At 37.1% G+C, this 12,479-nt stretch overlaps 1 protein-coding gene across 5 annotated transcripts in view; it reads left to right on the forward strand.

Annotated features, from left to right (window-relative positions):
• The window catches only part of GULP1 (GULP PTB domain containing engulfment adaptor 1), a 161,261-nt gene that overhangs the window by 119,117 nt on the left and 29,665 nt on the right, over positions 1–12,479 (forward strand). For 4 of the 5 annotated variants that reach the window (XM_075430680.1, XM_075430682.1, XM_075430685.1 and 1 more), the window contains 4 exons: positions 4,763–4,861; positions 7,572–7,709; positions 10,263–10,379; positions 10,767–10,859. In XM_075430680.1, coding sequence (XP_075286795.1) covers positions 4,763–4,861; positions 7,572–7,709; positions 10,263–10,379; positions 10,767–10,859 — 447 coding nt within the window. The remainder of the gene's footprint in view (positions 1–4,762; positions 4,862–7,571; positions 7,710–10,262; positions 10,380–10,766; positions 10,860–12,479) is intronic. The other variant, XM_075430683.1, reaches the window with a different exon arrangement.

Here is a 12,479-nt window from a genome sequence, read left to right on the forward strand (position 1 = left end):
TACTTTTTTTTTTTTTTTCCTCGTGCTATTTTTGCTGATTAATCCGCTGGTTGTGGTTTGCTAAGACTTGATACATAAGCATTTCAAATGTAGTAAGAGTCTCAAAGTATGCGATTTTCACTGCTACTGTAATACCAGACAAGATCCATGGAAGCTTTTTCTTTTTTTATTTTTAAATCTAAATTAAACCATAACAAATAGATTTATTTGTATCTGTTACTTTCCCTAAAAGAGTCAAGAAAGATAAAATGTTAATTCCAAAATGGTTAATTAAAAGCTAGCCCATCCCACTGAGCTGCTCATATTATTAATGGGTCAGATCTGGGTGTCTCGCCTGAGAACAATGTATGTATAAACTAACAGCTTAAGAATTTGGCCCATTGAATCTCTTCCCAAGCCATGCTGTGATTCATTATAATTTTATATCATTGTCTATTTTGATGCCAATGGGAGGCTACAGATTTTTACCCTCTTAAATAATCTTTTTTACTGTGTGAGCTACAAATATTACTTTTTTTCAAATGCGTGCTGAAAGGAGAAAATAATGATTGTTAATCTCCCTGGTCCTGAGGTCCCTCGGGGTCCCCTTTCGGTAGGGGGAACGGGTAGAAAAAAGAGAAGGGAAAAAAGGCAAATTGGCTGATACCTGCCTAAGCATTAGGATCTGCTGTTCAAACTCTGCACAAATTTGGGAGGTGGCTGAGCTTGGCGTGCTGGAGAAGGTCAGATACAAAAGAGATTACTGATCAGTATCTGTATGTTATCTGTTATTACACCGAACAGGGAGTGGGCGGGGAAGGCAGGAGAAAGTCACTGCACTAGATTTGCTGAACTTAGCTACGTGTACTTTTCAGTCACTGTATCCCAGTAAACCTTTGATTAAAAAGCTTCTTAGTGTCTCTGGATAGCTGTTTTGAAGAGATTCTTTCCTGTTTCTCTTTCACCATTAGCTTGTTTTTGGTTTGATGGAGTTTCTTATAAAGTGGGTTTCCAGTCCTCCTGCTAACTTTTGCAAATATCCTGTGATCTTTCTCCGTTTTGTCAACATCCTCCTGCATTTGAAAACCTCAGACCATAAAACTTGAGCAGTTCCTCACAAGCAGCTGATGCAATGCAGCCGTTGTCGCCTTCAGGATCTTTTTGAAATGTCCAAAGATTGCTTTAATCTTCCCAAGTGTAGTTTCACAAGAAGGTCCACAGTTAGCAGAAAGCCTGCTGTGATGTCAAGACTTTCTTAATTCCATCTTCACAGGGTAGTCTACCAAGAAAGAAAGTTTGTTCCCCTATGTATGATTTGCAGAGTTGGCATTGCCACAGAGGGTGTTTGTTTGCATGCAGGCAAACTTTGGTGGGCTGGTTGGTGAGGTGTTCTTTGTGTTGCTTGCCCCTCCATCAGCCTTCATGACCTGCAAGCTTTCTCTGTAAGGATTTTAGATTTCAGATCGTTAGTTAACTTTTCTCCCCATTTTTTTTCCTCTTACTTTTTCTGCCTGCGGATTTTATCACTAATTACTTTCCTCCTGGTCAGTGTTCAATAATGTCATGCTTAAGAAATAAACCCGGCTGGAATACATTAGAAACATAGCTTCCCAATGACAATTTCCTGTTTATAACTGCATCTGGAGACTAATGTATCTAACTTAACTAAGACTTTCTTTGTATTGCTTCATTTCCTAAATATAATGGCATGCAAAACTCAGTCAGATGCTTTGTCTATTTTGACAAGCTGCATTTTTTGTCAAGTCTATATTGATCATCATTAATTCCATCTCACTTGAATTCTCTGGTTCTTAAACTTGTTTTGTGCCTTTTGAGAGTGGAGATGTGATAGGGTCATTTTGTTCACCCTTTTTTTAGTATTGGCACAGAGTTATCTTCTGGAACTTCCTTGGTGGTGTAAGACTTCTTGACTACTTGGAGCAAGCTTTGGCCAGCTGTTCTAAAACTTGTGCAAGTTATTCAGTTCTACTTAGTTTAAAAAGTCTTCCTCTTGTAGCTGTTGTTCAGGGCCCTGCTGAGATGATTACAGTTGGAAAACCAAGCATTTAGTCATTGTTCTCAACATAAACTATGGCTTTAACTCAGTAATATCAAATCTTGTTTATGCCTCCTCGTCATTAGTGCACAGAACTACTTGTGCGCATCTTGTTTATAAAGGGACATTTCCAAAAAACCAGGGTTCACTCAAGTTCAAGGCTGTTTCAATCCGAGGTGTGCCCCAGGATTACCTATTGCATAGGTATGTTTCTGTGCGCTGTAAAGTACGCTGGGAACTGAGATGCCCAAACTGTCCAGACGATCCGTGGGTTTTGTGGCCGTTCCATGTAACACCTAGCAAAGTGAGCCAAGTGCAGAGCCCTGTTGGACGATGAAAATGGATCACATATGTCCTCAAAGTTTTGTCCAGTAAAAGGGCATAATCAAATTACAAATCAGAAAGGAAAGCTGGTGGCATATCGGTATTGAGTAAATATATGAAAATTATCTGGAAGACAATTAAAGTTTTATATTCATCTTGGAAAAAAAAATCTGAGCTAATGCAACATTGATTGGATTATCGTTTTGCTGTTTTTTAAAGCAGAGACTTAAGTATCAAACAGGTTAAATGGGTAGTATAAAACTTAAGTCAGATTTTGGGGAGTTCTTACTCTTAGTGATTTTTATTAAAGAAAAAATATTTTCTTCCTTTACCGAATTTGAATTGTAATAGAAAGTCAAGAAATGCAGTTGGCCAAGATGCCTGTAAACCAGTGGTTAGGTTTTTAAAAATTTTGTTTTGTTTCTATGAAATTTTTTTTCAATAAAAAATGCTTATGAGATCACCTACATTAATTAAAAGAAAGGGATGGGGGATAGTGATTAAAATGTATTAAAAGTATACTGTAACTATGTGCTTAGAGATAAATAGCAGGACAGGAAAAGGATGTGTGTACTGCAAGAACTATATCCCTGATACTGAAGAGAGGCAGAACCAGAAGTTAAGTTAGATTCGCTTAACTTTTGACTGTTGGTTTTCACTAGTTAGTCATCATGTACAGACCTTCATAAAATACTTGGCCAATGATTGTAGCAATCCTAGCTGTTGAAATGTAAAATGGGTATTTAGATTGGAGTTGGCTTTGAGAATGGCATAGAGTGGTTTATATGGGGTTTGTTTTGGTTTGGTTTTTTTTAACTAACTTGTGAAGCATAGAATACTTACCAGCTAATGTGATACATTAATTAGTAATAAACTGGGTAGGTCATGTTACTGTATGAAGTTAATACAATGAATTATAATATAATGCTTACTTACTAAAATGCTCAGTAAGTGTGCTTTCAAAATGAGGAATAAAATTGGTAGGAAGGGAAAAACAGGTTAATTATGTGCTTTTAGGGTGGTTCTTAAAACTAGTTATTAATTTGCCATGAACAGCACTGCCTACAAGCAAAATGAAATAAAATAGATGGAGACACTCATGCTGTGTAAAGCAGTTGAGTTCATGAAAAGTTGTCCCAAGTGCTAGTTGCTATAGGAATAGGGACAGAGCAAAAACCCAAACTCTCAACTATCACTGAAAGAAATAATGAATTAAAATCATGGGTTTCGGTGTTTGTGGGGAAGGTATCAGTTGGCTATAGCCAAGTACTTAGCAATTACAAGGTAATTCAGGCTTCTGTCTTCCAGGCCTAACCCTTCTTAAGATAGGTTAACACCCTTGTTGCCATCCTGGACTCTTTATGTCACTAAAAGTCATTGTCCTCACTGACTTTTTATATTGTTTATTTATACTGATGGTGAATTATGTGCTCAATTATACTCGAGCAGGAGCAAGTTTAAGGACGATGTGTTCAAACATATAGATGCGAAGCAGAGACTGCAACTCCTCTGGTCTTCAGTGAGTCATCGTCCGTATTTATGCGTTTGAAAATACAGTTCCAGGCTGTCAAAGACTTGAGAGGAAAAGGGCTGGAAACAGAGCAAAATACCGAGCAATTCTGTATCTTTGCTAAGAAAATTCCCCGGATTCCTGACACTGCTTAACTGCAATGCAGTAGCAAATTTTAGATGCTCTGCTTATTTTATATGCAGTGTTCATGAGAGAAAGACAAGTCGGAGCTAGCAGCTAGAACAGGAGATATAGAAGGATGGAAAATGTATTGAATAGGACACATTACCTGACCCAGTCATAGAAGAAGTTGCCTAGCCATCATTTAGTGAACTGTTAGCATATGAATCCTGAGAATATGATAGAAGAGACAAAGTGTTTCTTAGGTGTTGACAGCTGTAGTGCTTTCACGCTGAACCTGTGTAAAGGAACTGATTTCCTTAGAGGAACGTATGGGAAGTACCCTCTACGCATGTGTACGGAAGTGGGTGTAGAAATAGTGGGATGTGGAAAACAGTAGGATGTTCACTGCTCAACAACCAAGCAGCTGACAAACTGTCTGAAAGTGTTGGTGTTTCTACTGCTCTCCTAGAAATCTCATGCAGAAGCTTAAATTAAGTGCATAAAGAGCTGGTAAAAGTTGCAAGAGAACCAGCTACGTAATTTAAATTTTTTTTCCTGGAATTATAGCAGTATTCTGTAGTGTGCAGTCAGAAATGCTATTCTGTGCCCAGCTGACTGGGGAATGGTTGGTGTTGTTTGTAAGAGCTTTGTGAAGAAGGAAGGAAACAATTTCAGGTGGAAGGAGTTGAGAAGAAATGAGAAGTAATAAAAATAATAAATTTTAAAAACTTACTATTAATGAGATTGCTGTTGTATTTTTCATCTTACAGTTTGCAAGACATATCAAGAAATCTGAAGGCCAGAAAACGCCCAAAGTTGAACTACAAATCTCAATCTATGGTGTAAAAATTCTAGATCCAAAAACTAAGGTAAGAGACTTAGACATTTATGGTACAAAACTAGTAATTAAATATAGTTTTAACTGGTTTTAATGTTTTTATTGTTTTATAATTTAAGAAAGTATTATCACGAAAGCCATTCTGGTGATGGAAAATTCTTCTAAAATACCATTTCTTGTTGCATCACACGGGTGACATCTTCCCAGGAAGGTGCATGGTACCCAAAATAGAGACTGTATCTAATGTGGTATTAAATTTCTTTAATCCTTTCAAACCAGAACTTTTAAATTCTGAGGCAGATGAAAACACTGTGGTGTACATAAACGTTAACACTGCATATGATAAACAGCTTTCCAAACGGTCACTGTTGTGTAGGTGCCCATGCGTGGGTGTTTGCAGGTGAATGAGGAGCTGATGTGTTTGCAGTGACTCGTTCTTCACGCTGCTGCTTTGGAATTGCATGTCTCTCCTTAGCCAGTTCAGTTTTTCCCTCCTTTTCCTGTGTGTTTTTTTTTTTTTTTTTTTATTGTATCCTCCCTCCCTGGAATACTTATGTTTCTCAGGCGTGTTACCCATTTCTGAGTAAGCTCCATGTAGCAGGCCATAAGCACTGTTGTAGGCATTTTATCTGGCACAGCATAGCAGTTCCTGCCTTTTCAGCAGTGAAGTGCATTGAGTCATCCCATGGATGGGTTTTCTGTTCCTTTGTTTGCTCTAGTATTTTGGAAGGGGTTACAGAATAGGCAAAACATCCTCCTTGCAGACTTCAAAGAGGAATAATGAGATAAATATAATCAAGAAAAAAAGTACTTCTGCAATAGTCAGCAATTTTTAACATCTGAGTGCTCTTTTATACATATGTTGGATTTGAATGAAATGTTTGTTGCTGCAGCTTAATTCTGGAGTAATTGCTGCCATTCAGACGGTGATACTGCATTTTGAGAAAAGGTGGCTTTAGTTCGAGGCTATATCTGCTTGCCAACCCATTTTCGCTTCAGACTCTTGATCCAACCACAACTCAACAGTTCATAAGCAGAGGGGGCAAGAAATACCCATGTCAACTGTAATTACAGTTTTTGCATCATCTTTACGTCGTATGGCAGAAAGGGGTACTAAACCCCTTATCCTGGCAAAAACTCTGAAAATAAGTTTTAAATGCCAAAATATGTTAGCCCTCCTAACTCTTCCTGCAGCGATGAACAGAAAGCTGTGGGATAGAGGTTCCTGGGGGAATAGGAGCTTTCTAAGCTCTTGGCAATGTTGTTACTCCAACTCAAATGGTAATCAGCTATGAGTAGTCTTTTTATCTCTCCCACTTTGTTTCTCAAAGCTGCATGTAAATTTGAATCAAGTTTTCCTTCTTTTTGCAAAATTTATAGATGCTTTAGGAAATTAAATTCCATGTTATCGTCGCTGATTACGATAATTATTTCTGTGTGTTTTTGCAGCAAATCACTTCAATATTGTTACAGAGGAATATTGGTTTATATTCATGTGATGACTATTAATTGTGGTAGGAACAGGAACAGGCGTCCTGTTCATCTGTCAGGACTTGATTCTGTGCCTGGCACTCAAAAAAGGAGGATTATAGAAAAGTGGCTCCATCGTTAAATGATGTACAGTAGTGACATGGACCTGTAAACCTAAAAGAGCCAGAACAAGCATATGTTGTTACGTGTAACTGTTACAGAGCTACAACAGAAAGAGATGAAATGTGAGAAAGATTTGGGGATATGGAGAAATAGAGTACACGGAAGAGTGGCTGTAAAGACTGGGAAAAGGAACCCCGCTGGGGCAAGGGGAGAAGATTGGCCATATGGTACGTTTTTTAGAGACGGTTGTGTGCGGAGAAGGCATGCCCTTGTTTATGAGCTTAGGGCAATCCGGGAGCCCCGGTGCTGCACAGAAACTTCCTTTTTTTAAATAGATAATAGTTCGCATCTAAACTGCATATTTTCCTTTAAAGTAAATACTGCTTTCCCATGTAATAAGCCAAATAAAATAAAATACCAAGAAGAAACTTGTTGAAGACAACCAACCACAAAAAATGAAAAGTTGAGATGGTTTATTTTAGTCTCTCTCAGCTGAAGAGCATTGCCACTGCAACTTTTTAAATAGCTGGAATATGCTTATTAATGGAAAGGGAAATACAGCATAGAACATATGCAAGTAATAATGTTTAAAAGCTATTTATGTTACACCTTAAGTAAGCAATCATTTAGAAGTCTGATTTATTTCTCTGTGCCCCCTGTATTTGGATGAGAAGGTCATTTTATTTCTGTTTTCTATATTTAAGATGGAAAGGTAAGGACTTACTTCAGTAAAACCATTGTAACAAACCGTGGGAGATGATGAAACCTGGGGATGGTGTGTGCCTGGAAAAGGAGCAGAGGGTTTACAAAATCAGTCCCTAAATAAATTGCACAGGGATGCAAAGCAGCAGTAAAATCAATTTTCTAGAGTAGAAATAACTGCCCAAATAAACACTTCCAGATAAATACTGTCCAGATAAACACTTCCTGCTTACACTCAGTAGGAATGGGAGCATTTGTTAGGAGATGAGTTTGCTAACTGCTGTTATACTTTAAGTCCATTTTTGGCCACTCTCCTGTACAATGAGAGACATTCAAAAATGTTACTGCAATTTGACTGCTTTTACGTACATGAGGAAATCCAGAGATTTGTGCATCTTCACCCTAAGCAAGTATAGTAATTTCTTGAAAATAATCTTTATTTGCAGGAAGTCCAGCACAACTGTCAGCTCCATAGGATATCATTTTGTGCCGATGATAAAACTGACAAGAGAATATTTACTTTCATATGCAAAGACTCAGAATCAAATAAGCATCTGTGCTACGTATTTGACAGTGAAAAGTGTGTAAGTATGCAAGGTGCTTTAAAAGAATTTGAGTGACACTTACAGATTTTGATTGCTCTGCTTTGAAAGAAAACGGGAATGGTTAATAAAGGCAGGTAGCCTGCCTCTGAATTGGGGTCACTGTCATATAATCTTTCATGCCAGTGTAGTGTCTTGTGACTTTGATGCATTGATTTAAAGGAGAGCCATTTTCTTTACTGACACAAGGTGGTTTTCTGGGAGAATTCTTCCTGCTACCCAGCTCGATATCCTAGGCCAGGCATCTGCAAAGCTCTCAGGATGGACTGCATCCCACCAAGACTGATGTGTTTGCACAGCTGTTTTGCAGAGATTGCTGCAACCCTGTGGCTGAGATACCCTCACAGGCTCCTCTGCTGATGTGTCTGCCTCAGATGGTTTTTTTTTTTTTAATTGGGTTTGTGGTGGTTTGATTTTTTTTTTACAGCAAGGTTCCCCCTTCTGTGCCGTCCTCCCCGCCCTTGCCACGTCTCTCAAGTTTGTTCATGCCGTGATGCACTACCAGAGAATTCATTGCACTGACCGCTGACATTCTCGCGTGTCTGAGATAGAACAGGGCAACTGTTCAAAAATATGCAACAGAGGAAAAAAAAAAACTTTAGGACAGGAAATGAAGAAAATGGTGTCTAGCTGAAACTGGGTCGTGTGTTTACCCTGGCAGAACGTAATTAACAACCAAAAACACTGGAGTCGACACCGAAAATAGATGTTTAGGGTTTTTTGTAATCTCGAGCCTCTCTTTTTGATTTATTCTGAAGTAGCAGAGTTATCATACAAAGGAAATACTAAGGGAACATTTTTTTAAAAGGAAAAAAAATGCATATTCACTTCAATTTATATCCAGTTAGGTAGTGTTGTGTGATACTTCAGAGTGTTTGAGATGATTTTATTGTTCACCTGCGTTGCTCCAGTGCCTTCAGTAGATATTGTTCAGAATTGCTGTGCACATCTGTTCGTTTCTCTTCAAATTTCTATCCTGAGTCTCCTTTTCACACATTCCCATGATTTTAAATTGCCCTTGCGGTCTCTGCGCTCTAGTACTATTTTTATTCAAGACGAATACTTCTTCAACAAGACCGTTGTGTCTGCTCTCTAACCTGGTATTTCATTTAATATACTCTCTTCCTCTGTTCTGCTCCTTGTTCATTAGTACTCACAGATATCGAAGGGTCCCGCCTCGGTTGGTACCTTTCATTTCAGTCAGCGCTCATCTTTCCAGGAAGACAGGACTGCATACTCCCAGTGTCTGTTACACTTTTCCTTTACTAACATCAGCAGTTATTCTCTAAAGCAGCCCTAGTTCACCTTTTCTAGTGTAATTTAGTCTAATTGGGGTAATATCATTTCTTGTGATTTTTTTTTTTTTTTTTAATAAAGATGGCCATATGGGATTTTTTCACAGTAAAGTGATAGAGGGGTTAGTTCCCTGTTCTTCGTAGAACTCAGGTCTTCATACACCTCTACCTAATGACTTGACTGGTGCACTGATGAGTAAAAAGATGCGAGCATCCCGTTTTGTATCATTGTTGTGCATCCAGCCCTTCATGTTCTTACAGGTAGTGAAGTAAAAATGTTCTCGGCATTGAGCAGGATCCTTTGCTTTCATGAGAATCAACCAATGTCAGGTTTTTATTTCAATAAAGAAGAGAAAATTCCAGTTTAGCTTTAGCCAGATTAATGTTTTTTCAACTTTTTTTGTTCCCCTGCCAAATTGTTTTAAACAAAAAAGAAGTTACTACTTAATGTGTTTACTTTCTTTGCAAAAGTTGTAAGGCAAATGGCGTATCCATATGTTCACCTTCTTTTGGTGCCTTTTGTAAGTCAGCATTTTTTTCTGAAACCTTGGTGTGCTCAGTCAACTTTTTGTACGCTTATTTTTAGCCCTGTTATTTTTAAAGTAGATTTTCTGCACCAACTGTTTATACACATAATAACATATGATGCGAATCAGCATAGAACTACTAAATTATTATATTTTGCACATACAAATGCAAATTCTGTTTGACTGGATTTTTGTAATCAGAAATACATTTCTCTACAGTATGATGGTGGAGATTTTATTGAGATTTTATAGGGCTTGTGAAAGTAAGTGCTGAAATCCAAATTTAAAAGCAATAGGGGTCAAAACATCCATTAACATGAAAATGTTAATCCATTAAAACTGAAGCAATTTATTTAATGATTGAAAAGGCTGCATTTGCTTCAGAAATCCTCAGAAGAAGGCAATCTGCAGCATGCTGTCTGAACTTATAGAAATTAGAGGCATAATTTATACTAAAAAATAGCTAATTGTATTCTGTCTGCTCAGTCTCCCTTCATCCAAAGAATTTTTGATTTGCTTTTATAGCATTACCTGTCAAGGTATTTTGCTGAAGTGTTTTTACCACGCTCCTTTGTAGTGTTGACTTTGTGATGGATGAAGCAAGCTCTTTGAACAAGATAAATAGTGTTAAGTATTTTGTGATCATCTGAAATGAAAGTAATTGTACAAAATATTCTTAATAAACTATTTTCAATCTTATGTTTTACGTAAAGGCGGAAGAGATAACTTTAACAATTGGTCAAGCATTTGACTTAGCTTACAGGAAATTTCTGGAATCCGGAGGAAAAGATGTTGAAACAAGGAAACAAATTGCAGGTTTACAGAAAAGAGTAAGTTCTGCGCTATTGTTTTTTGAAGAGATAAAAGAACATGCTACTGTATTTGTGTTATCTGCTTTCTGTGACACCAGAATTTCCAGCATTATTCTCAGATACTAAGAACTGTAGCATATACTACAAAAAAAAAAAAAAAAAACCTGAAAAAAGACCCGATAACTGTGAAACAGTATTTTTTATTTTGCGGTTTGCAAGATCATTAAAGAGAAAAGCAAGGTTGAAATATGGAAGATACAGAAGTTTAATTGTTTTTCGTAATCAGATGACTAGTTAAACATTGCTTCTAAATCACCAGATCTCAGATAAGATTTACTCTGTGGACGCTGTTGTTGAAATGAATGAGTATCTCAATAGCTGTTGCAATAACCCCTTCCTTTGTAGATTCAAGAATTAGAAACTGAAAACACAGAGCTGAAAAATAAAGTTCAAGATTTGGAAAACCAGTTAAGAATCACACAAGTACATACATCTCCAGTAAGTACATGAACATAACTCTTCTGCCTGAAGTTACTCTTAAGTTTCCAGTCATTGTGTTATGACAATTATTAGCATCCGTGCTGTTTCCGGTGATTGTGATTAACGAACAGTGATCATGTGAACATACCTGTTGAAATGCAGTATTGAAGGAACAGTAGGATTGTGACAAGCCTATGAAAATGCCAGTTGCAGTCTCTCAAATTGCCGTTCTTTAATACTTCTGTCATATCTATTTGTTGCTGCCTAAAGACAGTAAATACTCATTCTAGTAGACATCTAAGCATGCCAGCTAAGGATGAAGAACTCTCTTCTGCACTTCTGAAGGATCTGGTTCATGAATGCTACTTGGGATTTTTGTAGGAACTTTCCGTCACAAGCATATTGTCACTTACAACATACATTTTCTAAATGGCTTTTGAAAAATTTCATCGGTCTTTTAAAGGAATCATTAGGTCTCAGGAGCTAACGTTGGGCGGATAAGTCAAAAGCAGCGAGTGTGTGTTCCTCACTGTTGGAAATGTCTAACGCTTTCTGCAGTTCCTGTAGATGAGCACAGCATAAGTATTTTTAAATGATGGATGGACAGTTACTTATATCTGGGCAGGACCTCTGAAAATGCAGGTTGTGTTGCAAATTGATCCTAATGACTCCTCTCTTCTTACAAGTGTATTCTATCTATACAGAGTTAGGTAACTGTGAAAATAAATAATATTTCTTAATGTACGCATCGCAAAATTGTAGAAGATGATAGACTGCTTTTTTGGGCTGCCTTCTTCCTGCCCTGGATGGGCACCACTTCACTGTAAATGGAAATTTAGAAATTTGGGCAACGTAAAAGTATGTTTATAATGGTGATGACAATTTTTCAGTAGTGTCTCTACACTCCCTTAATGCTGATTAAATGGTTGTTCCCATGAGGAACTGTCATTTCATTTTACTGAAATCTATTTAGAGGTAAGCGCACCATAAATTAGACACACTGCTGAACTGCCATAGTGAAAATTAGAAATTATGGATGTCTTCTCACTGACAAAGCAGTCAGTGATAGGTAATCAACTTTAATGCTAGATTTAAAATCAATTTAGGCAAATCTTTAATCTTTCCTCAATTGGGATGGCAGCTAGTTTGTTTTTGCTTACGAATACAATAACTCAGTGTGTCCTTGAATTCAGTTACACAGGCTGTTAAGTCTCTTGTGCTAGATGCGTTTCTCTTTCATTTAAATGAATGAAGAACTTGGTAATTTCATTTAGCAAAGAACTTAAAGAAAATTATTAATGACCAAAAAATATCCTCTAGTTTGTGATTTATTTTGTCTTTTAAGACATGGTGTCTCATTCCTTATTAAAGAGTTAAGATGAAAATTGGTAAATTTGCCAGCTGTTTGTAAGTTCTCTCCCAAAATGGTGTTTTATTGTTAATTACTGTTGGTACAACGAATATGCATACTACTTAAATAGCACTTATTCTACAAAAAAAAATACACAGTATTGATAATTATTCATATTATAATATCAATTAATTTAAATCACTAACAGCTATTAGTTTTTACCTGTAACTGTGTTACTTTGTTTCCTCCTAAATCTTTAAAAAGAAACCCACAAACATTTGCTGTCA

Source organism: Opisthocomus hoazin, chromosome 9 (genome assembly GCF_030867145.1).
Source record: "Opisthocomus hoazin isolate bOpiHoa1 chromosome 9, bOpiHoa1.hap1, whole genome shotgun sequence".
NCBI lineage: Eukaryota > Metazoa > Chordata > Aves > Opisthocomiformes > Opisthocomidae > Opisthocomus > Opisthocomus hoazin.